At 35.1% G+C, this 26,767-nt stretch overlaps 1 protein-coding gene across 5 annotated transcripts in view; it reads left to right on the forward strand.

Moving 5' to 3' along the window:
* Window positions 1–26,767, forward strand: part of LRRC9 (leucine rich repeat containing 9) — a 154,716-nt gene that overhangs the window by 76,860 nt on the left and 51,089 nt on the right. For 3 of the 5 annotated variants that reach the window (XM_054447570.2, XM_054447572.2, XM_054447571.2), the window contains exons 18-26: window positions 2,935–3,126; window positions 4,102–4,227; window positions 6,974–7,108; window positions 8,629–8,806; window positions 11,396–11,616; window positions 13,063–13,185; window positions 21,635–21,765; window positions 23,658–23,766; window positions 24,410–24,549. In XM_054447570.2, the coding sequence (XP_054303545.2) occupies window positions 2,935–3,126; window positions 4,102–4,227; window positions 6,974–7,108; window positions 8,629–8,806; window positions 11,396–11,616; window positions 13,063–13,185; window positions 21,635–21,765; window positions 23,658–23,766; window positions 24,410–24,549 (1,355 nt within the window). The remainder of the gene's footprint in view (window positions 1–2,934; window positions 3,127–4,101; window positions 4,228–6,973; window positions 7,109–8,628; window positions 8,807–11,395; window positions 11,617–13,062; window positions 13,186–21,634; window positions 21,766–23,657; window positions 23,767–24,409; window positions 24,550–26,767) is intronic. The other 2 variants (XM_054447574.2, XM_054447575.2) reach the window with 1 other exon arrangement.

Consider the following 26,767-nt stretch of genomic DNA (forward strand, 5'->3'; position numbering starts at 1 on the left):
GGGTGGGGGGAGGGTGGAGGGATAGCATTTGGAGATATACCTAATGTTGAATGACGAGTTAATGGGTGCCGCACACCAACATGGCACATGTATACATATGTAACAAACCTGCACGTTGTGCACATGTACCCTAAAACTTAAAAGTATAATTTAAAAAAAAGAAAATAAATGTATTGTTGTTACAGTGTTCATCATTCATGGCCTTACTTTGTGTATCAGTGTACTTAAACTAAGGCTTTCTTTATGCAGTGGAAGGACTGGGATTCATAAGTCGTAGAAAATAAATACACCATATAGTTGTATGGAATTTTTCAAAAATCTAAACAAAATATCCACATAAGGCAAATTGAAATGTAATAAGCTGCACGTCTGTCATTCACTTACCAGTACTATCAGGAAAAGAAAATATCTGGGAGAAGGAAATAGAAAGAGATGTTTTCTCTGAAAATAGCTCCACCATAATTAGTGTTGACTAGGGAAAGACAAAGATAATCGGCTATTTGCAACCTTGATCTAGATAACAATTAGAATTCTAATTTTTTATTGAAATAATACTCAATATCTTATCTTTCTGAATGAGAAATCTGTTGTTAAGTTGTTCCTGATGTCTAGAGATAGCTAATCTACATTTAGAGAATAAACCAGTATCCCAAAAAAATTTAAGAGGTGTTTTGAGTTTTAATCTTTGTAAGTTGGACTGTACTGTACTGTAACTTAAGAGAGATTTTTATTTTTATTTTTTATTTATTTTTTTATTATACTTTAAGTTTTAGGGTACATGTGCACAATGTGCAGGTTAGTTATATACGTATACATGTGCCATGCTAGTGTGCTGCACCCATTAAGAGAGATTTTTAAACTGAATCAAAAGAAATATTAAAACAAAATGCTATTGCAAAACTGAAACACTATTCATGAATGTTTAATGAGTTCCTGGAATCTGTTTTATATCTTGAAGATAACAGAAATAAAGATTCCCCCCCGTTTTCAAGGGGTGGAAGAAGACAGGTTTTATTTTTGTTATATTTTATTTTATTTTGTTTTTGAGATGGAATGTTGCTCTACAGCCAGGCTGCAGTGCAGTGGCATGATCTTGGCTCACTGCAACCTCTGCCTCCTGGGTTCAAGCGATTCTTCTGCTTCAGCCTCCCTAGTATCTGGGACTACAGGTATGTGCCATGATGCCCAGCTAATTTTTGTATTTTTCGTAGAGACGGGGTTTCACCATGTTGGCCAGATGGTCTCAATTTCTTGACCTCGTGATCCATCCGCCTCAGCCTCCCAAAGTGCTGGGATTACAGGCGTGAGCCACCGGGCCCGGGCAGAAGACAGCTATATTTTTATGATGTGTGGTTCCCAAATTCTGGTCTACAGGCAGGTGCCACAATGTGGGACAAGTTTTCACCAGCTTATGATGAAAACTGGGAACAGAAGGGCCATATAGTAAATTTTTATAAAGCCTAATTCACTTTACTTAAAGGTGTTTTTTTTTCTAAAGTTATGGCCTTAATAGTTTTTTACTGCCAGATATCCTTTTGTTCAAGAAATGATGATAGTAAGTGATAGTTTTTGTTTTGTTTTGCTAATGCTTGCTTCTGATAATAAAAAGTCAGTAACTGTTCATTTTCAGAAATTTTTTTAGGTTTTGATTCAACTCTTGAAACTTGAACCACTATAAGAAGTTCTATCCCAACAATAAGAATTATACCTTACAAAGGAATGACTAATTCCATTCTGGATTAAAAGAGTTGTTTGAATTAAGTTGTAGAGAAATCAAACATAACAAATTAAAGTCTTAGAGATTTCTTACAAACAAGTAAGATGAAGATATGAATAGATAAATAGCCAAAGACAAGAAAGGCAATAAACAAAAAAAGAATTTAAAAATGACCAGTATAAACACATAGAAAAATGTTCAACTTCACCAGTAATAATGTAAATTAAAATAAGGCAGGTGGATCAGTGAGTATTTGAGAAAATAGGTATTCTCATAGTCTACTGTTGGAAGAAAATGTTGGTACAAACTTCCTTGAAATCTACTTGGCAGTATTTATCAAGAGTCTTAACAATACAGAAAGTCTAAGAACCAGTGATCCTGTTTCCAAAAACCTGTTCTGAAAAATATTTTGGAGTTGCAATTAGAGAATAATTCTCATGGATGTTTGTTGCTGTGTTGCCAACAGTTAGAAACATAAAGATCTATAGTAAAATGTTTTTAAAAATTATGATCACATAGTCAAATATCATGCATCATAAAAAATCATCTTGAAGAAGATCTAATAATGTGAAAAAATGTTAAAAGGATACAAAATTATATATGTTTTACATAAGAAAAAATATGTGCATATAATAAAAAACAATGCTTTCAGTGCTTCTTTCTGAGCAATAGGATTATATATGTTTTCTATTTTTTTTTTCATTTATTTGCTATATTTTCCAAATTTCCAACAAGGAACATGTGTTACTTTTATGATTTAAGAAAATTATTATTTAAAAGTATGCACTTTTTAAAAAGAAAATTGTTAGTATTGAGTTAATAGGTTTAGTTTCTAACTCTGAAGATGAACCTTTTTAAAGCAGGCTATGGGGCTCAACTGTATAAACCAGAAGCCTATATATTAAAAAGTACATTTTGTTTGTTGGGGATAAATTATCTTGACAGTTTCGTTATGTCTTCTCTCCTATGAAAACAGACATTGCCACTCTATGTTACAACGGTAAAATATGAATTGAAAGAGAATTACTAAAACAAAATACCTGTAGCTCTTTAGACAAAAACATATGTTGATACCATCATTGCAACTTAACTACTGTTTATGTGTTCTGTGAGGATTACCAGGAAGTGTGTAAAGTATGTAAAGAACCACAGAGAAACTATTTTGTAAATACAAATTATGATTCTCTTAGCATCACTTTTATTTATATGTGTTGCAGTATAACCTTGAATATTTGGATGCAAGCCATAACCATGTGATAACCCTTGAGGGATTTAGAGGTCTGATGAAACTGAAGCACTTAGACTTGAGCTGGAATCAACTGAAAAAATCTGGCGATGAAATAAATATGTTATGCAAACACACCACAAGCCTTCTCACTCTTGATATTCAACATAATCCATGGCAAAAGGTATGCCACAGACATGTTACTAAAAAGCAAACATTTTTATTCCAGAGCCATTTCCCTACTAACTTTACTATTCAGTAATAGCCAGAGATAGGCAAAGTATCTTCGTTTTTCTAGACTTCCTTCCTTGAAGTCATTCATAAATTGGATTTAATTTACTGATCAAATGAATCAGATGTTACTATAAGAAAAGACTATAATTTCATATCAGATTTTTTGTAACCTCTAATAGATTGAGAACATTATTGCTTTGAGTCATTGATGTCATTGCCATTTGCAAACCTCCAGAGATTTTATATAGTTCAGTGTGCCAGAACTCTATTTTAACGACTCATAGGAACCAAGAATAATACAATACAGTGAGAGGGGCATACTATTAAGGAATAAACATAATTTTATTTATAATATATCCTAATCTGTGGTTGAACAACATGTTTTACAATTTTATTTTGCATTTTGCATTATTCATTACTTGTTTTCTATTTTAAGTCCAGAAGTCATCTCCCCTCATAAACCTGCATTATAAAGTCATATGTTCTCTTATAAAAAGGAAATCTGAACATTATTTTTTCTCATTACAAAAATATGTAGATTAATGCTAGGTAATTTCCATATTCCATGACTATATTTAAGTATATCTTTAAGTATTTAAAATAAGTCCCAAGATTATAAAGTCAAGAATCTTCCTTTCTCTGCCTTTAGAAGATGTATATCAGGCTGTGTTCAGCCTTTAAAAAGGAAACTAAGCACAGTAGGTTCTATTAAATTGACCATATTACTAAGTTTATATTGTATTTCTTCTTTTTTGCTCAGTAAAAGTGAAGAATTATTTAAATAATTAAGTTTTTTTTTAGGTATATGTAATGAACAAGGAAATGTATGATTTTGAATTATATGGAAAGACATGAAAACAGTCATTTTCATGCCATAACATATTTAATAGTTTATAAAAAAAAATTTTTTTTTGTTTTTCCCAAGCCAGCCACATTGAGGCTGAGTGTTATTGGCAGATTAAAGACTCTTACCCATTTAAATGGAGTCTTCATTTCTGAAGAAGAAGCAACAGCAGCTATGAAATTTATTGCAGGAACAAGGATTACTCAGGTTGGATTTTACTGTTTACTATTCATTGTGCTATTTAGACCATACAGATAATATTTCGCATACTCTTTTTCTGTCATTAAGATTTTATATTCCCTCTTAGCCTATTAATAAAAAATTAATATAGAGCAATCATACCACTTGGTATTTTTTCTGTTTAAATGTATCTCATTTAAATACCAAATTGTTGTGTGGATTCTCTTGACTATCCATGAACACTACACCAAAAATACCTCTAGGATAACTGCTTTTTTACCAGTCACCTGAACTCACCAGAGCCCTTTCTAGAGCCTACATGAAAATAAGCAACTTTCTGAGGATAAGGTAAGCTTAGAGGCCTTCAGAAAGCATTTAGTGAATTATCTATCTACTTAATATTAACATTATATTTGATTGGCTGAAAAGAACAAAATCCATTAACATGGAAGGAGGGGAAATACCTTTGTTATCCATATTAAGAATGCTGTACTTTAGCCAAAGTAGCTTCAACATCCTAAATATATCTACTCTAGTTTTCTAGCTGTTTACTTTTTGTGGAGTATCTGAATATTAATTCCTTAGGCAATATAATGTTTAATTTTGGATCTATTCAAAATTTTGAAAAGAAACTTTTTTACTGATAAAAAAATAATAATAACACTCCTAAAGAAGAGCTGGGAATTTACCCTAAGAAAAGAACTAAAAATAGAACTACCATTCCACTCAGCAGTCCCATTTCTCGGGCTATAACCAAAAGAAAATTAATTGTTCTACTAAAAAGACACATGCATTAATATGTTCATTGCAGCACTAGTCACAATAGCGAAATCACAGAATCAACCTAGGTGCCCATCAGTGGTGGACTGGATAAAGAAAACGTGGTAAATGTACACCATGGAATGCTACGCAGCCATAAAAAAGAATGAAATCATGTTCTTCGCAGCAACATGGATGCAGCTGGAGACCATTATCCTAAGCGAATTAACACAGAAACATAAAACCAAATACCACAAGTTCTCACTTATAAGCGGGAGCTAAACATTGGGTACACATGGACATAAAGATGGGGACAATACACACTGGGGAATACAACAGGGAGGAGGGAGATGGGCAGGGCTGAAAAATTACCTATTAGGTACTATGCCCACTACCTGAATGATGGGTTCAATCCTACCCCAAACCTGAACATTACGCAATGTATCCTTTTAACAAACCTGCATATGTACCCCCTGAATCTAAAATGAAATTAAGAAAATTAGTTTTTTAAAAAGAAATCAAATCCTGCTAAAATCCTTTAAGACAATGTGGTATTGGCACAGAGCTAGACAAATAGACCAATGGAACAGAATAAAGACCTAATATAGACTGTGGAAACTTTATAAATAACAGAGCTGCCTTTGCAGATCAGGGAGATTATTCAATAAAAGGCATTAAGGACTTTATTGTAAAAGGCAAAACCAAAAATTTTTTTGAAGAAAATATGAAAGATTATCATTATGACCTTGAATTTGTTAATAATTTAGTAGGCAAGAAACAAAGAGCATGAACCATAAATAATTGGACATGTCTACGTTAAAATTAATATCTTTTTTCAAAGAAAGTGAAAAGACAAGCTACATACTGGGAAAAGAAATGTGCAACACAACTGTCAAAAGATATTCTTTATATATCCAGAATATATAAGGAAAAAGACAACCAGCCGAACAGAAATATGTGCCGAAGATCTGAACATACACTTCACTGGAGAGGAAATCAGAACAGCCAATTAACTTAGGAAAAGATGCTCCACTACATTAGTATTCAAGAAAATGAACATTAAAAACACAATGACCTACCAATTTTTGTCAGTTTTATAGATGAGCAAAAACTTTAAAGTCTGACAATACCAAGTTGTTGCAAGAATATGAAGTAAAAGTGTAATTTTTCTGAAGTGGTACAACCACTCTGGAAAACAATTTGACATTATTCAGTAAAGCTGATGTACATTTGTGTGTGTGTGTGTGTGTGTGTATTCTACAACCCAGCAATTTTACTTTACTTAGGTGCATATACTCTAAAGAAACTCTTGCATGTATGTACCAGGAAACATGCACAAGAATATTCATGACAACAGTGTTTATAATAGCAAAAACTGAATCAACCCCAATGTTCATTGACAGGAGAGTCATTAAGGGAATACTATACACAGGACATATGAATGAACTACAGCTACATAGAGAAGCTTAGATGAATCTGATGAATATGATATTGAACAAAAAAGGCAAGTCATAGAAGAATACATACATAATATTCAATTTACATGAAGTTCACATATGTGCAAAACTAAATGATATATTGTTTATGGGCACAGACATAGGACTATAAAGAAAGCAAGTGAATGGTGGACAAAACATTTGAGATAATGATCACTTCTAAAGAGAAGGAGAGAAAAGGGCTTAGGATCGGGCCCACAGGGTGCTTGTAATCTATTCATAATATTCTAGCTCTTAAGCTGGTTTCATGGGTGGATTATATGGGTGTTCATATTATAGTAATCATTCTACAGTCTTATAAATATTATCTTGTAATGGTTCCATATTTGCTAAAACAAGAAACAATGTAATTAAAATGTATCTAGATATTTGAAAACAATTTAAGGCAAAGGAAATGTTACATTTTAAAATTATTTATTGGGCCACTCATCTTCCCTGGAAACAATAATTTTAACTATATATCAACTAACCTCTGTATACTGTTTCCTTTTTTCATTGTATTTTTTAAATTTTATTAGTTATCTCTCTTACGGCATTCTAGTACTAAAGAGGAGAGATCACGGATACTTAGTATATGGCCTTCTGCCAAAATTCTGACGCAGATTTCAAAGTTAGGACCTCATTTACATCCGAGTGGAAACTGGTACTTGAAGGTAAAGGCTAATTCTATTAAACCTAATATAAAGCTTAATTTAAATCTATTTTTCAGTCAGTGTTGGTCTGTGTATCATAAAGAGGGCACAGATAGGTAAGGGACAGAAAGCTGGAAGAGATTAATTAAAACAGGGGAAAAAACACTTAAGATCTACCCTCTTGGCAAATTTCAAGCATACAATACCGTACCGTTAACTTTAGTCATTAACTTTAGTCATTAAAGTTATCGTTAACTTTAGTGTTGTACATTAGGGTCTCTAGAAAGTATTCGTCTTGCATAACTGAAACTTTGTACTTCTTGACAAACATCTGCCCATTTTCCATTGCCTCCAGCCCCTGGCAACCACTATTCTACTCTCTCCTATGAGTTTGACTATTTTAGAGTTCATATATAACTGAGATTATGCAGTTTTTAATTTACAATGTATGCTTATATCAAGTTATACATCTTTAATATATGCAATTTTAAATTGTCAATTACACTTCAACAGAGTTGGAAAAAATAAAATAAGAAAGACATTGTTATTATTAGTAAAAAGTAATACATTTGTCATATTCCAAAAAATAAAAAACAGGGAGGTCAAGTCATGAGTGGCTATGTCAGATGGGCTGGGCCTTGACTGCGTTCACCACAGAACTGGAAATTTAAGATAAAGGTGCACTAAAACTTAAGGACAAATTTAAAGGGCCATACTAATTCCGTATTCTGATAACATGTCAGAATAGGCAAAATTCTGATAACATGTCAGAATAGGAAAGCAAACTTTAAAGGCTCAGAGCCAGAGATCAAGCCAAAATTCGGACAGCAAGAGTCAGGTATCCTGACAAGGGAGGAGGGGAGCTGGTCAGAATTCAGCCAAGGATAAGGGAAAAGGTTATAGAACACTTGCAGCTTCTTGCTACATTAGGTGTCCTTATACCTCTTGCCAAACATAGAAACTGGGCTAAGTGAAGCTGCTCCTAGAAAATGGGAGACATTACTGGCATTACTTTTATTACAAGATATATATAGATATTGAGCTGCAAATGAAGGCCCAGTGACAGCCTTGGCTGACCCACAGGCAGTTCCGGAGTTAGCGGAGTTAGAATGGCCCTTTAAATTTGTCCTAAGTTGGGCTGAGATGGTCAGGCCTTTATAGGCCTCCATCACTGGCTGAGGGCCAACCTGGGAAGGAGCGTGACCTTGGCAGCTGTCTACAGCGAGGCAGTCCCTGCAGGGACTGACAGCTGAAGACTCTGCCAGAAGCACTCCCAGCAGCTGGGACAAGTCCATTACTGCAATGGGACTCTAGCACATCGCAGTGTCCTTAATACCATATAAGTCCTTCTTGGAGTTATAATCTCATCAAATTTTACTTTTCTGTAAACTAACAGCTTCACAATATCTTTAGCTCCTGAAGGAATTCTTTTGATATCTACTTATCACATTTGAATTATTTCATTAGCTTTTTAAAATGTTATTAACATTGACTAAATTTATAAGATTTAGAAATAACATACAATGTAAATTATTCTACAGATAACTGCCTTAAATTTAGATGGACAACATCTTTTTGAAATCACAAATTTAGAAAAATTGGAAAATTTGAAATGGGCATCATTCAGCAATAATAATCTCACTAAAATGGAGGGTCTGGAATCCTGTATTAACTTGGAAGAGCTCACATTAGATGGAAACTGCATCTCAAAGATAGAAGGTAAGGTACTTAAGAACTTTGAAGTCTCAAAATATGGATGTCTAAACAACAAAGCAAAAAATAACCCTGGGAACAGAGTTTCTGAAGAGGAAGATCTCTAGGAAAGTTCCAAGTTTTGTGTCAGAGTATTCTAAATACCTGTGTGAGGTAATGCAATTATTAGTTAGCTAGATTGGACCATTCTACAATGTATATATATACTTCAAAACATCATGTTGTACAAGATAAATGGATATAATATTATCTGTCAAATTAAAAAATAAAAGATAAATAAAAAATTAAAACAAGTTCATACCTATTAGTGGAATTCATGACTATTTTACTTTATATAATGAGCCGAGCAAGCTTTCTCCTCCTGTGCCTTCTCTCTCCTCTCCTCTGTGCTAGTTTATAATCTGTTACCAAACACTAGCACATACCAACTAGTTAGTCATTAATGTCTGTAAAGTTGAATAAACAAATGAATGAGGTATGCTTTTGAAAAAGATAAAGCAGACTAGTTCTGTTTTGAAAATATAAAATTGAAGTTATATTTGGAAATTTGAATACTTTAACAAAAAATGAAAATTATACTCACTAGAGGTTGAAAATAAAATATACTATATGTAACATTTTCCATGGATCCACATAGAAGTCCAATTAAGCAGCTTTAGTAATATCTTAATAATAATGACACCAATATAATATATTTTATTTGACTGTTTAAAGTTCAGTATTAAAACATATTTTTCTGAACCAGAGAGAATAAAAAAGACTTTTCCTCCCTTTCCCCTTCCAAGCTTCTTAGATTCTTCACTTCATTTGGATTTATGCTTATCTACAGCTAAAAATCATGAGTTTAGAGAACATGTCCCAGAATATATACTACTAAATCAAGTATTTTCTGACTCCTCCCCAGCTTTATTTTATTCTTACCTTCATTAGAAAGAAATTGAAAGAAGCTTTCCATGACTTGCTACCCACTTCCTCTTATTTTCCCTCTCCATCTACTCAAAAGAGTAACTAACTCCTAGAAATTAAAAAATATGTCCACAAGTGTGCACTATTTGATTGAAAAGAGAAATATGTATATGTGTGTATACACACACACACACACACTTATCTGAATAAAGAATATTTCTGTATGTGCATTTTGGTAACATGGTTGTGTTTGCCAAGGAGGGAAGGTAAGAATTAGAAATCACGGCTGGGAAAGAGAATTTACATTTTATTCATTTTTGAATTGGATTATTTTTATCATGTGTATATACTACATTTTTCATAAAATAGAAGATTTGATTTCAAAAAATTATATATATAAAAGCAAGTCTTAAATATATTTAAGAAAGCATACATAACATTTGTGACATATTTCATTTTAATGGCTGTTAACAATATGTTTCTAAAACTTTCTTGATCTTGAGAATCACTTAGGACACTTATTGAAGATACAGATTCACAGGCCTCTCTTCTGTAGATTTCAGTAGAGGAAACCTAGGGGTAGCTCAGGTACCTGTGTCTTGAACTATCACAAGTCTCCCATTCCCATACAACTGGATATTAGTTTTGCTTTGTACATACAATTAAAAACCCTATTTCCTTTTCATTTCCTTCCATAAACCTATTAAATAGAAGAATCTTCCAATCTATATTTTTCTTAAACCTATATTTTGGAGAAGATAGCTGCCCCTCTAAACTTTAACAGGAATTTCTCCTTTTTCTTCAGACATGGGTAGGTTCCATATCCATTTAATGATTTTTGCTTTGATGGCTTTGATCCTATCTTGCCCTGGATTGATTCACCTTCAACATTGTACAGTCCCACAATAGGAACTGATGTGAAAGGGGAGCACTGATAATTATTTGATACTTTCCAAACATTATTCCATTTAATTTCATAACTCCTTGGAAGTAAATTTCAGTATGCCTATTTTATGGATGAGGAAATTAAGGCTCAGAGGTTACATAATTTATGTATCGCCACAAACCTAGTAGTGATATATTTGAAGCCAACTAGGATTCCGAAGTTCTTGTCTTTCAACTGCACCATCCTGGCTATACTTATAAAGTGCTTGCAGTACATAATGTATGCAGGAGTTAGACTGGTCCCATTTTCCAAACTTCCATCTTAGAGTACTTTCAGGCATAAGAAAGTAAAAGTAGGCTAAATTGTTCATTTTAATACAAATGATGCACTTTCCAGAATGTGGTTCCTTACCCTTAATATTTAAAAATGAGGGCTGGTGATTATTTTGAGCTTTGTGTAGAGCTTTTTGTTTTCAAAATGGTGAAAATCTTAATTAATTACATCATTTTAAGGTTATTTGAAAGAGAAATTCAATATTTTCATGTAATGCCTTTCCTTAACTCCTAAGAAGAAGGAATCTACTTAGAAATCCAAAATTTGAATTTAATGTTTGAGATGGGGCTTATACACAAGATTATATTCTTCCAAAACAAAGGCTTAAAGCAATGATGGTTAGTATTACAGAATCTTTAAAGCCATTTGAACCTAGCTATCTGATTACAATAAAATGACCAGCCACTTATTTTTTAAATTAAACCTTTAGTGTTATCTGAATCTTTTCTTGAATTTGCTTATTTTTCTAGGTATTTCCAAGATGACTAAATTGACTCGCCTCAGCATAAATAATAATCTTCTCACTGGTTGGGAACAGCATACCTTTGATAACATGCTTCATCTTCACTCCCTTTCTCTTGAGAACAACAGAATCACTTCATTGAGTGGTTTACAAAAATCTTTTACTCTTGTTGAGTTATACATAAGCAATAACTATATTGCTGTCAATCAGGAGATGTACAATTTAAAGGTAATCATCTGGGGTAGTAATTTTTTTGTTTTTTAAAGTGTATTGTTTCTTTATATTATGAAACTAATGCATGTTTATTGCACAGAATTTGGAAAATATAGAGAAAATAAAAATAAGAATAACAAGTTTATTAAAATGTATTTGCGTTCAATTTTGTATACATACAAAAATATATCTGTGTATACATAATGTCCCCATTTGCTATCCTTCTGGGGTAACTTTTTTTTAATACTCAAGTATGATAAACCAAACCTATTCTTCAGCATTCTCCTGTTCTCAGTACAATTCTTGATGATCTTTCACTGTTCTCTTACCAGTGGCTCAAACTTGGTCACCTTTGCTCAGATTTGCTTTCTTTAATTCCCCCCCAAAACCACTAATTTAAGGCTATTGTGTAATAGGATTTACTAAAGGTTTGAACAAAACAGAGAGTTTCTATGGCATAGAACAGGAATTTACTTCAAATGTCATGTGTGACTTCATTGTTTCTAAAGTTCAGTGGCCATTTTCTAACACTATGGGTCTTACACTGGCCTGTCTTTTTGCTGATACAATATTACTAGGACTTTATCTCCTACCAAAAACTTGTGTCCATTCCCTGTCTTTTCTTAGTTCAGACTTCTCCCCATTCTGTTCCCTCAATATAATTACTACTTCTAGAGCTAGGGAGGCAACCTAATCAACAACACCAGCAACACAATAAGCCATTTCGCATTATGATGCACAGTAGTTTTACTCCCTCTTGTCTTCACCTCTCCCTTCCATACCTACCAAGACCCTTCCTTCACAACAAAGGCATATCAAAGTGTCTTGTCTAATAAAACAGCACATTTCCCTTAGGATGAATTCCACTACCCTCTCAGAAAGTAGAAGCACTTCATTTTCATTGCTTTTCAAATAGCAGTGTCTTTTATTCCTATTATATCTCTATAGACACATACATCAATTTATTAAGCCATTATTCCATAAACAAAGTATATTTGTCTTAAACATAGCAAACTTCCCTCTAAGCCCTTAACATTAATAGATAATACATTTGGCAATAGTATCCTAAAAGGGATTCTGATTATATAACATAGAGCATTGAAATACTGCACAAAATTATACCTTAGTGGTCTGAAAGGGTAACCCTTGCACTTAAAAGTGCACTGAGGCTGGGCATGGTGGCTTATGTCTATAATTTCAGCACTTTGGGAGGCCATGGTGGGAGAATCACTTGAGCCTAGGAGTTTGAGGCTGCAATGAGCTATGATCAGACCACTGCACTCCAGCCTGAGCAACAGCGCGAGACCATGTCTTTAAAGAAAAAAAACAAAAAGTGTACTTAAAAGCACTGAAATCCCATGGAATGATAGATAATTCCAAATTGAAATTTGAGGATGGCTAACCTCTTACTAGAGTGCTTTAAATATACATATAGATAAATATATGTATTTTATTACCTAGGGTTTATGCAACTTGGTCATTCTAGACATGTGTGGAAACATTATTATATGGAATCAAGAAAACTACCGGTTGTTTGTAATATTTCATCTTCCAGAACTGAAAGCTTTGGATGGGATACCAATTGTAAGTTGTTTTATGACTCACAACATTTGGTCTAAGCTGCGTAGTCACATATTCATAGGACATAGTCATTTTGAACATTGCTTTATCACTAGCATGATAGCCAAATTTACTATACTTATTAAATCTAGGTCTCCAAAGCTTATTTTAGATCTGGGTTTTTAAATTTTGTCATCTGGTCAATTCTTAATTGTCTGAATTGTGGTGGAAGGGGAGGGCTGTGCTGCTTACCATAGAACCCACTGAATTCAGTGCCTAAAAGGTAAAGAACACAATTTTATGGGACAGGATAGAAAAATTATGCACTGGAGATTTACCATCCTCTTAAGCCTAAAAGCAGCTTTCTATTTTCAGTGAAAATATAGTTGCTAATATTAATAATTAAGAAAAATATATTTGAACCAACATGTGGTATGTCAACATTACTAAGTAAGCTGTAAAGAAAAATAGACACAGACCCTAGGACTGAATGTGAAAGCAACATTTGGATACTGGATTCTATAACAAGCAAATTCATAGGGCTCCTGTTTTCCACATAACAGGGTAAATGCACGACAAATGTGTAAAGAGTAAAAGGTTTCCGGTGTAATGTTGCCTAGCTCTTATCAGAAGAGAAAACACATCAAATTTTCTAGAAAATTGAAAGATAATTCATGATCATTTAGTATTCTGAGGTACTCCAAGAAGATTACTAATCCTAGCCCTTCTGTTTTCTGGCCCATCCTCAGAATGGGTCACTAAAACTTTCTCACTCCAACACATACAAACTCTCTAGAACCTTGTATACTGGGCTTTATTTATTTGTTAGCTTTCACTGAAGAATGTTTTTTAAAATAGTCCTATGAGACCAGTACTGCATTTACTCTAAAGATGTTGTTGAGGATCTTATCTGTCCTATCTCTCTGTGCCCTCATTTGAAGGGCCACATGAGAAAGCACTTATAGAAATAAATGTAGAAAAAACATTTACTCCTAAGGAGAAGTTATGTTCTGCTCACTGACAATGAGTGTATTAGTCTGAATTCATGCTACTAATAAAGACATACGCAAGACTGGGCAATTTATAAAGGAAAGAGGTTTAATGGACTCACAGTTCCACATGGCTGGGCAGGCCTCACAATCACAGTGGAAGACAAAGGAAGAGCAAAGTCATGTCTTACATGGCAGCAGGCAAGAGAGCATGTGCAAGGGAACTCCCCTTTATAAAACCATCAGATCTCATGAGACTTATTCACTATCGCGAGAACAGCATAAGAAAAACCCACCCCCATGATTCAATTACCTCCCACTGGGTCCCTTCCATGACATGTGGAGATTATTACAATTCAAGGTGAGATTTGGGTGTGGACACAGAGCCAAACAATATCATTCCAACCCTGTCCCCTCCCAAATCTCATGTCCTCACATTTCAAAACCAATCATGCCTTCCCAATGATCCCCCAAATCATTTCAGCATTAGTTCAAAATTCCACAGTCCAAAGTGTGAGCTGAGACAAGTCAAGTTCCTTCTGCCTATAAGCCTGTAAAATCAAAAGCAAGTTAGTTACTTCCTAGGGACAATGGAGGTACAGGCATTGGGTAAATACACCCATTCCAAATGGGAGAAATTGGCCAAAACAAAGGGGCTACAGGCCCCATGCAAGTCCAAAATCCAGTGAGGCAGCCAAGTCTTAAAGCTCTGAAATGATCTCCTTTGACTCCATGTCTCACATCCAGGTCATGCTAATGCAAGAGGTGGGCTCCCACAACCTTAGGCAGCTCCACTCCTGCGGCTTTGCTGGATACAGCCTCCCTCCTGGCTGCTTTCACAGGCTGGCATTGAGTATCTGTGGCTTTTCCAGGTGCATGGTGCAAGCTGTGGGTGGATCTACCATTCTGGGGTCTGAAAGACAGTGGTCCTCCCCTCACAGCTCCAATAGGCAGTGCCCCAGTGGGGACTCTGTGTGGGGGCTCCAACCCCACATTTCTTTTTGGCACTGCCCTAGCAGAGGGCAGCAGACTTCTGCCTGGACATCTAGGTGTTTCCATACACCCTCTGAAATCTAGGTGGAGGTTCCCAAACCTCAATTCTTGACTTCTGTGTACCTACAGGACCAACACCATGTCAAAGCTGCCAAGTCTTGGGGCTTGCACCCTCTGAAGCCACGACTTGAGCTATACATTGGCCCATTTTAGCCATGACTGGAGTGACTGGGACACAGGGTACCAAGTCCCTAGGCTGCATACAGTAAGGGGGCCCTGGACCACTCCAGGAAACCATTTTTCCCTCCTAGGCCTCCAGGCCTGTGATGGGAGTGGCTGCTGTGAAGGTCTCTGACATGCCCTGGAGACGTTTTCCCCATTCTCTTGGCGATTTGCATTTGGCACCTCATTACTTATGCAAATTTCTGCAGCCAGCTTGAATTTCTTCCTAGAAAATGGGTTTTTCTTTTCTACTGCATCATCAGGCTGCAAATTTTTCAGACTTTTTTGCTTTGCTTCCTCTTAAACACTTTGCCACTTAGAAATTTTTCACCAGATACCCTAAATCATCTCTCTCAAGTTCAAAGCTTCACAGATCTCTAGGGCAGGGGAAAATGCCACCAACCTCTTTGCAGAGCAAGAGTGACCTTTACTCCAGTTCCCAACAAGTTCCTTGTCTCCATCTGAGACCACCTCAGCCTGGACCTTATTGTCCATATCACTATCAGCATTTTGGTCAAAGCCATTCAACAAGTCTCTAGGAAGTTACAAACTTTCCCATTTTTCCTATCTTCTTGTAAGCCCTCCAAACTGTTCCAACCTCTGCCTGTTACCCAGTTCCAAAGTCACTTCCACATTTTTGGGTATCTTTACAGCAGCACATTACTCTACCAATACCAATTTACTGTATTAGTCTGTTCTCATGCTGCCAATAAAGACATACCTGAGACTGTGTAATTTATAAAGGAAAGAAGTTTAACGGACTCACCGTTCCACATGGCTGGGGAGGCCTCACAATCATGGCAGATGAAGGAAGAGCAAAGGCAGGTCTTACATGGTGGCAGGCAAGACAGCATGTGCAGGGGAACTCCCCTTTATAAAACCATCAGATCTCATGAGACTTATTCACTATCACAAGAACAGCACAGGAAAAACCCACCCCCATGATTCACTTACCTCCCACTGGGTCCCTCCCACAACACGAGTGGATTACTACAATTCAAGATGAGACTTTGGTGGGGACACAGAGCCAATCCGTATCAATGAGTATTATTTAATTGTATTCCTTTTCACTTTGCCTAAAAGCTCAGGACCAAATTTATGATTCAATAATATAAACCCTACAGGATCTTATAGTCTTTTTGTCACTAATCCTAGTGAGCTTGATTTTCACTATGTATGATTTGCATTTTACTATTTGATTATATGTGTTTCCTGTAAGCTGCCACAAATTATTTGTGGAATGAGGCAGAACATAAATGTATGAATTAATAATTGGACATGAAGACTAGACTGAAGAATTTAGATTTTAAATGCAAGGTAATGGGAATGCATTGGATTTGAAGGGCAAGGGAAAGGAAGAGTAAAAGATTTCTACAAGGTTTGAGTCTATGCCAATAAAAGACACCATAACAGAATATGAATATAGGAAGAAAAGCAATTTGGGGGTGTAAGATGATTAGTATTAGACATTAGTTTTATATGACAGAAGATCATCTGACTGGAGATGTCAAGCAGGCAGCTGAAATCACAGGATTAAATATGCATATGAAAATTTACTTTACATATGTTTGGACTTGGAAGTAATTTGAAGAGAGTTAACAGTTAAGACCAAAAGCATATCCAATATCGTCTAAGGAAAGAGAGTAGAGAAAGTAAAGAAATCTAAGTGAGGCTCTAATACTTTCATCTATTAAACATACATAGAAAAAGAAGTCATGAAAAGTGGGTGCAGAGGTAGGTAGTACAGTAATATATAATGCTAGAGTGTCTGAGATATAAATAAACTTTGGAAATGGCATAGTTCAAATCCTTTATTTTATGTGTGAACACAAGGAACTCTAGAGAAGTTACATGACTTCTTCCAAGTTACGTGACTCTTTAATGGTAAATCATGGGCACCCGAGGCTCATTCTCTGTCCAACACTCTCTAGACATATAATTACATTGTCTTCTTTGGAGTGGGAGTAGAAACCAAGGGAGGGCATAGACTAGGAAGAACCAAAGAACAATTTGGGTAGTTGTGTTTTCATTTTATCTTTTGTTCCTATATACTTTTATTTGTAAAAGATTATTTTTTGCATTAAGGATACATATTCTCAATTTAGATATGAAGTTTTAACAGATTAGAAAAAAAGAAGGGAGTTTGAGTAAAAGCAGATCAAATGACTTACCAGTTTAATTTAGATCAAGTTCAAACCATTTGTCTGAAATAGATGTCAAACAGTAGCCATTGGGCCAAATGTGACCTGCCACCTATTTTTGTAAATAAAATTTTATTGGAACACATCCATGCCTGTTTGCTTATATATAATCTGTGACTGCTTTCACACTGCAGTGGCAAAATTAAATAGCAACAGAAAAGCTATTGTTCACAAAGGCTAAAATATTGACTGACTCTTTACAGGAAAACTGTAGAAAACATTTGTCAAACCCTGATTTAGGAGGACATTAATCAAATGTTGCTTGTATAATTATGAAAAACACAAAAGCAATAGTATTTCTAAGGCTTAATATGTTTTTATTTTTTATTTATTTATTTTTACAATTTTATTTATTTATTTATTTTTTAATTTTATTATTATTATACTTTAAGTTTTAGGGTACATGTGCACAATGTGCAGGTTTGTTACATATGTATACATGTGCCATGTTGGTATGCTGCACCCATTAACTCGTCATTTAGTATTAGGTATATCTCCTAATGCTATCCCTCCCCTCTCCCCCCAGGCTTAATATGTTTTTAAAACTTATTTTGAGATTTTATTATTGAGGATTCAACAAGAGAAGCAGAACTAGTAATATAGATATACATATAGAGATATCTATGTCTATATATAGAAATATAGATATCAAGGAATATTTAATAATTGAGGGGACTGCCTAAACAAGTCTGACATCCATAGGACAGGCCATCAGGAAGGGAAGATTATGGACAGGCTGGGACTCACAGGCATAGATGAAAGCTGCTGTCCATGAGTGGATTTTCTTCAGGAAAATTCTTTCTTTCAGGAACCTTACCTCTGCTTTTAAATCCTTGCAATTGTTTGAATCAGGCCCATCAGATTATTCAAGATTATCTCCTTATTGCAAGTCAACTTGCTAGGAGCTTTAATTATGTCTACAAAATTCTTTCTCAGCAATACCTACATCATTGGCTAAAATAACTGGGGAATCTAGCTTCAAATATTTTGCAGCTCTGTTGTTGGTGCATACACGTTTAGGACTGTTATGTCTTCTTGGTGGACTGACCGTTTTATCAGTAGGTAATGTCCTCTCTGACTCCGGTAATTTCCTTTGCTTCAAAGTTTACTTTATCTGAGATTAATGAAGCCACTCCTGCTTTCTCTTGATTAATGTTTAGGATATCTTTTTCCATTCTTTTACTTTCAACCTGCATATATTGTTATATTTGAAGTGAGTTTCTTGTTGACAACATAGAGTTGGATCATGTTCTTTTACCTTTTAGCTAATTTTTATCTTTTAATTGATGAACGAAGACCATTTATATTTACTATAGCCAACTGACCTGTTAGGGCTTGCGTCTGCCATTTTGTTTTCTTGTTTATTTGTTTCCTTTATCTTTCTTCTGTTTTCTTTTTTGTGCCTTCCTGTGAGCTTCTTGAACACATTTTGAAATTCCATTTTTATTTATCCATAGTGTTTTTTAGTGTATCTCTTCATATAGTTTTTTTTTAGTGGTTGTTCTATTACAATGCATATACATAACTTACTATAGTCTGTTAGTGTTGACATTTTACCAGTTTGAGTAAAGTGTAGAAATGTTACTTTCCTTCCAGTCTATTTCTTCTCTCCTGTTTATATTTGACTTAAATATTTTCACCATATACATTGAGAACCAATGAGACAATATTATAGTTTTTTTACATCAACTAATCAAAGATAATTTAGAAAAATCAAGAAAAGAACGGAAGTTTATTAATACTCTTTCCATTGTGCTTTCCTCTTTCCTGGCATTCCAAGATTCCTTTTTTTTTTCTTTCCATTTCAAGAACTTTCTTTAGTCATTTCTTAGGGTAGTTCTGCTAGTAACAGTTTGCTTAGTTTTCCTTCCTATGAGAATGTCTTGCTTTCTCTTTTTATTTCTGAATGATATTTTCTCTGGATATAGAATTCTGGGTTGATGTTTCTCTTTCACCACTTGAAAATGTCATGCCACATTCCCTGGTTTCCATGGTTTCTGATTAGAAATCTGCTGTCACTTACACTGTTTTTCCTTTATAGGTAAGATTTAATTCCTCTGTCACTGTTTTCATGCCTTTTTACTCTGTCATTAGTTTTTAGAAATTTGATTCTGATTATTATTATGTGTCCTTGCATGGATTTGGGTTTTTTTTCCTGTCTGAGGTTTGCTTAGCTTCTTACTTAGCTTCTTAGTTTATGTCTTTTGACAAATTTGGAAGATTTTTGGTTATAATTTCTTCAAATACTTTTTCAGCCCCACATTATTTCTCTTCTTTTTCTATGAATCCAGTGATACCAATATTAAATCTTTTTTATGGTTCCACAAGTACAGGATATGTCCATCTTGGTAAAGTGAGGCTCATTTATTTATGGGTCTATTTTCTCTCTTTTGTTCATACTGGGTAATGTCTATTGTTCTGTCTTCAAGTTTAGTTATTCTTTTCTCTTTTCTTTCCACTCTGCTATTGAGTCCCTATCCATTGCATTTATTTTTTTACAGTATTTTTCAATTCTAAAATTTTCATTTCATTCTTCATATCTTCTATTGCTTTGCTATCACTTATTTCTTTGCTAAGGGTTTCTGTTTTTTTCATTTGTTTCAAGTATGTCCATAATTGCTTGTTGCGCATTTTTCCTTTGACTGCTTTGAAATGCCTATCAGACAATTAAAAATATTTGCGTCATTTCAAAGTTGGCATCCGTTGATTGTCTTTTCACATTCAAGTTGAGACGTTCTTGGTTCTTGGCATGACATACTTTTTATTTTATTCTGGACATTTGGGGTATTATGTGGGTCTTATTTAAATCTATTTTAGCAAGCCTCCCTTGGCACTATACCAGTGAGAAGACGAGGAACAACTTTGTTGCTGTCAGGTGGGAGATAGAAGTTCAAATTCCTCCATTTGGCCTCTGTTGACAACCTGGAGGTGTGTTCTTCCTTAACTGCTAGGCTAGAGTTGGAGTTCATGCTCCCCACCAGGCCTCCATTGATTTACTCTGGCTGGGAAGGAAGGAACTCCTTCTTACTATTTCCCAGAATCCTTCACTGATTCATCCGGGCTGGGAGAGACAAGAATACCTAACTGATGCTCCACAGATAACTCATTATTACTGGGTGGAAGTGGGAATCCAAACTCCCCATGTTATCTACAATAACACTTGCATGTAGGGAGTGGGGACATGTGTTACTGCTGAGGAGGGATGAAAATCCAGGTTCCCACTCAGCAGGTGGATGAGGAAGAAGTGCCTTGTTACAGATGAGCACTGGTGAAAGTCTAAGCAGCCCATTCTGCTTTTACTTGTGGGCATGAAGTTGGGGCCACAGTTTATTCTGCAGGGTTTAGCAGGAGTAGGCTTGTTATTGTCTAAAGTTTTCTGCTGTGCTAGGCTTCCCCTTTCTCGATCCTTTGATTAGAGAGAGCAGGCTTTTTGTGGACTTTGTCTTGTTATTTCCTTACTGTCATTTCTGGGTTTCTAGCTTCTCTAGCACCCAGTAGACATTATGAGGCAAAAAGAAAATCCAGGATGTCATTCCTCAGGTCCTGAGGTACCTATCTGGTCTGCCTTCTTCTCCACATCTTTCAGTATTCTTATGTTTAGTTTTAATTTTTTTAATTAAAAAAAAATTTTAGAGACAGGATCTCACTCTGTCACTCAGACTGGAATCCAGTGGCATGATCATAGCTCACTGCAGCCTCTGAACTGTGCTCAAGACATCCTCTGGCCTCAGCCTCCCGCATAGCTACAACTACAGGCATGTGCCACGGTGCTTGACTAATTCTTTTTTGTTTTTTGTAGAGACAGGGTCTCACTTTGTTGCCCAGCCTCATCTCGAACTCCTGGACTCAAGCAATCCTCCCACCTTGGCCTCCCAGTGTGCTGGGATTATAGGCGTTAGCCACCTTGCCCTGCCTATGTTTGTTTCATATATAATGCACAGGATTTAGCTCTACTTAGTAGGAGGAATCTGGAAAAATGAGTCCACTGAATTTTTACCTAAAACCAGAGAACTACGTAATTTAGTCATCTGTAAGACAGGACATCATTTTCTAAATATCTTCATATAGGAACCACCAGAGACTGAGAGTGCAAAAGATTTGTTTGGTGGTAGACTTACTTCTGACATGATTGCAGAACGACAAGGACATTCCAACTTCAAGCAAATTCAAGAACTAAATTGGACTTCATCATCCATTAGGTACAAACATTTTATTATATGCCTTTTTACATTGTAATTACATTATGTAATTATTATCATTTTTCTGAAGCTTAGACATTTATACAACTTATCTAAATATAATCAATAATTCATAAAATTATCTACTGAACTGAAAAGATTCATGCTAAGTAATGAGCGTTTTTTGAAATGGGGTCTCAAAAAATGGCTCACTGCAGCTTCAGCCTTGTAGGCTCAATCGATCCTCCTACTATAGGCACGCGCCACCAAGCATGGCTAATTTTCTTTGTATTTTTTGTGGAGACAGCATTTATGCCATGTTGCCAGGCTGGTCTCCAATCATGGGCTCAAGTGGTTCACCTGCCTCAGTCTCCCAAAGTGTTGGGATTTCAGGTGTGAGCCACTGTGCCCAGCCTAAAATTAAAAATTCCTTTGTGAACTCATCATTCTCAGCAAACTATCGCAAGGACAAAAAGCCAAACACCGCATGTTCTCACTCATAGGTGGGAATTGAACAATAAGAACACATGGACACAGGAAGGAGAACATCACACTCTGGGGACTGTTGTGGGGTGGGGGGACGGGGGAGGGATAGCATTAGGAGATATACCTAATGCTAAATGACGAGTTAATGGGTGCAGCACACCAGCATGGCACATGTATACATATGTAACTAACCTGCACATTGTGCACATGTACCCTAAAACTTAAAGTATAATAATAATAAAATAAAATAAAATAAAAATACACCAGGCAGCTTAAAAAAAAAGACTATTATCTGTCCATTATTATCTCTTGTAGTCCTTTTCTTTACTGCCCATGATACTTCATACTTCAGAAATTCTGAAATATTCTAGTTACTGAATCTCAATCATAAGATGTTCTTTCATGTTTGTTTCTCCCTTTGTTTTTCCTGTTGCACTGCCTAGAACTCTTTTCTGCTAATTTGCTCGACAAATACCTATAAATCCTCCAAATATCATCTCAAGATCTTTCTCCTCCGTGCTGTCATCCTTGACTTTTTAAAATAGATTTTATTTCCCTGAAATGCCATTACATTGGTATGATAGAGATGCTAACTCTATCACAGCAATTCTCCTCTTTATTTTCATTTTTCTGGCTCCCACTTCTTGGGGGCTGAAACATTTCTTTCATCTTTCTTGTAGCCTTTCCAAACATATCCGCTGCACTTAGGAAATACTAATGAAAATATGTTGAATGAATGAATGACTTATTAATGGGTATAAGTATGTCATAATTGTAACTTCAAGTTTAGGATTTATTTAGAGAACTGGTTAAGGAAAGGGATGTAGTTTTATGCTCTTCTCTGTCATCGCTCAAATGAAGATATAGCTATAGACTGGGAATCAAGCATTCTGTTTAATTACCAAAATGTTCACACAGGGTGGAATGCCATAAAAGTTTCCAGAAGATACCACAGAAACTCTATGTTCAAAGACCTTACCTGCTTTTCCTTTCCTTTCCCATCCCTAATCACTTCCTGGTATTTCAGAAATGACCTACTTCAATATATATAATCTGAAGTTTATAACCTGAAAAGCTTATGATTTACAATATCAACTTCACTATGATTTCATGAACATATATGTGAATTTATAAAGAAAGTGGAAATGTCTCTTTTACAAGTTTCTTCTATAATAGTGCTATGTTTATATGGTAATAGATGTGTTTTTTTGAAAGCAACAAAATTCTATGTCACTTTCTTGCATGTGTACCCAACAAAATGTATATTCAGCCGATCATTTAACCAATTCATTTTACATTAATTATTTTTATACTTATCAGGTGAGACTTTTTAAAAGTCTTTGGTGCTGTATGTGAAGGAACTCACCTTTTCCTATATTTTCCTGTCCTATTAAAATAATAACTGTATTTACTTTGTCTAAATTCAGAACAGTGGATTTGATTCCAGTCGACCAATTTAGAAATGTGTGTAATGTGAATCTACAGAACAATCATCTTACCTCATTCAGTGGATTAATCTATCTACCTAATGTGAAGGTGAGTCATTCACAAATTTTTCTTTCTTTCAAGGTTTCCAATGCAAGTTATTCTTTACTTTGGATTAAATGGTATTTCCATGTTATTAAAGTAGATAAATTATTCCTAAATTTTCTTTGGGGTTTTTTTGTTTGTTTTTTACTAAGCAAGAAAAAACTATTACCTTCCAAAGTGATTTTGGTTTGACCTCAGTTTTATGTGATTGTCACATATTTAGTAAATTTTCCTCTGTAGTCAGAGATGGGATTGAAGGCAGATATGGAAAGAAGCTTCAAGGTTCTTTAAACGGCCTTATAGCCTCCTGTATTATTTACTTGACTCAGCCATCTACTAAGGCCTTTTAAACATAGGCAAATAGCTGTCTTTTCGACTAAAAATTTTTCATCCTTGTCAGGTTTGGAGAAATCAGGAGAACAGATTGAGAAAGCTGAGGAGCTTTCTAGGGTCTCCATGTGAAGTACTGTAATTTCCCAGAATGTCAGATTAAAAATACATTGAAAACTAAATCTAGATTATTTAGGATATAAACATTTGTTGTTTTAGCACTAATATATTATTAAATTATGTGGTATATTCCAAGTTTTATCCATACAATTTTTAATAATTTCTAGGATTTCTGATTAATAAGATATTCTTTCTGTAGGTCTTATGCCTCAACTATAATCATATTGAATCAATCATGCCCAGACTAAAGCCTCAGACTCACTTAACCAATAGACATCTACTGTACCAGAAAGTGCCTTCAAGTGGCTACGGACAGCAAGGAATTTCAAAAACAAACAGGTAGTATTCTTTATTTTTATGATTAAAACTAATTTTGGCTGGGAATTTTAAAAGCAGTTAATCACATTAATGATAGCAGTAACACATTCCAGTACATAAAATTTAGCTTATTGTAATACCTATTTTATTTAATAGCTACATGCCAAAAATAAACTTCATAATAAAAAGCTACTCAAAATATTTCTCTCATTGTTTATTCTCTGCCTTCTCCATTTCAAACCTATATTGTGAATAAGGGAAAAAACCAAAAAACAAACAAAAGGCCTTGTACTGCATGTTTGATGACCTTGGGTTTCTTTTTTAAAAAATTGAGGTACAATTCACATACCATAAAACTCACCCTGTGTGTACAATTTAGCAATTTTTAGTTTCTTCATCATAAACATTTTTATCAACTCACAAAGGAACCCTATACACAGTAGCATGGACGTGGGCTTTTTTTTAGCATTTGTTTTGCTTTTATTTCTAAATTATTTATCTGGTCACTTAATGACTCAGCACCAATGGAATAGATACTTTATGCAAAAAATGAGGACAAACCTTCTACCTCCTTACATGTTTTTGACAGAACATATATATACATCATATATAATACATATCATATATATGATACATATATATCTTTTTTGAAAATGGTCATATACTGTGTTTTTCTTAATTAATTAATTAATTTATTATTATTATACTCTAGGTTTTAGGGTACATGTGCGCAATGTGCAGGTTAGTTACATATGTATACATGTGCCATGCTGGTGTGCTGCACCCACTAACTCGTCATCTAGCATTAGGTATATCTCCCAATGCTATCCCTCCCCCCTCCCCCCACCCCACAACAGTCCCCAGAGTGTGATGTTCCCCTTCCTGTGTCCATGTGTACTCATTGTTCAATTCCCACCTATGAGTGAGAATATGTGGTTTTTGGATTTTTGTTCTTGTGATAGTTTACTGAGAATGATGATTTCCAATTTCATCCATGTCCCTACAAAGGACATGAACTCATCATTTTTTATGGCTGCATAGTATTCCATGGTATATATGTGCCACATTTTCTTAATCCAGTCTATCATTGTTGGACATTTGGGTTGGTTCCAAGTCTTTGCTATTGTGAATACTGCTGCAATAAACATACGTGTGCATGTGTCTTTATAGCAGCATGATTTATAGTTCTTTGGGTATATACCCAGTAATGAGATGGCTGGGTCAAATGGAATTTCTAGTTCTAGATCCCTGAGGAATCACCACACTGACTTCCACAAGGGTTGAACTAGTTTACAGTCCCACCAACAGTGTAAAAGTGTTCCTATTTCTCCACATCCTCTCCAGCACCTGTTGTTTCCTGACTTTTTAATGATTGCCATTCTAACTGGTGTGAGATGGTATCTCATTGTGGTTTTGATTTGCATTTCTCTGATGGCCAGTGATGGTGAGCATTTTTTCATGTGTTTTTGGCTGCATAAATGTCTTCTTTTGAGAAGTGTCTGTTCATGTCCTTTGCCCACTTTTTGATGGGGTTGTTTGTTTTTTTCTTATAAATTTGTTTGAGTGCATTGTAGATTCTGGATATTAGCTCTTTGTCAGATGAGTAGGTTGCGAAAATTTTCTCCCATTCTGTAGGTTGCCTGTTCACTCTGATGGTAGTTTCTTTTGCTGTGCAGAAGCTCTTGAGTTTAATTAGATCCCATGTGTCAATTTTGGCTTTTGTTGCCATTGCTTTTGGTGTTTTAGACATGAAGTCCTTGCCAATGCCTATGTCCTGAATGGTAATGCCTAGGTTTTCTTCTAGGGTTTTTATGGTTTTAGGTCTAATGTTTAAGTCTTTAATCCATCTTGAATTGATTTTTGTATAAGGTGTAAGGAAGGGATCCAGTTTCAGCTTTCTACATATGGCTAGCCAGTTTTCCCAGCAGCATTTATTAAATAGGGAATCCTTTCCCCATTGCTTGTTTTTCTCAGCTTTGTCAAAGATCAGATAGTTGTAGATATGTGGCGTTATTTCTGAGGGCTCTGTTCTGTTCCATTGATCTATATCTCTGTTTTGGTACCAGTACCATGCTGTTTTGGTTACTGTAGCCTTGCAGTATAGTTTGAAGTCAGGTAGTGTGATGCCTCCAGCTTTGTTCTTTTGCCTGAGGATTGACTTGGCGATGCGGGCTCTTTTTTGGTTCCATATGAACTTTAAAGTAGTCTTTTCCAATTCTGTGAGGAAAGTCATTGGAAG

The sequence above is a fragment of the Pongo pygmaeus genome, chromosome 15 (genome assembly GCF_028885625.2).
Source record: "Pongo pygmaeus isolate AG05252 chromosome 15, NHGRI_mPonPyg2-v2.0_pri, whole genome shotgun sequence".
Taxonomy (NCBI): Eukaryota; Metazoa; Chordata; class Mammalia; order Primates; family Hominidae; genus Pongo; species Pongo pygmaeus.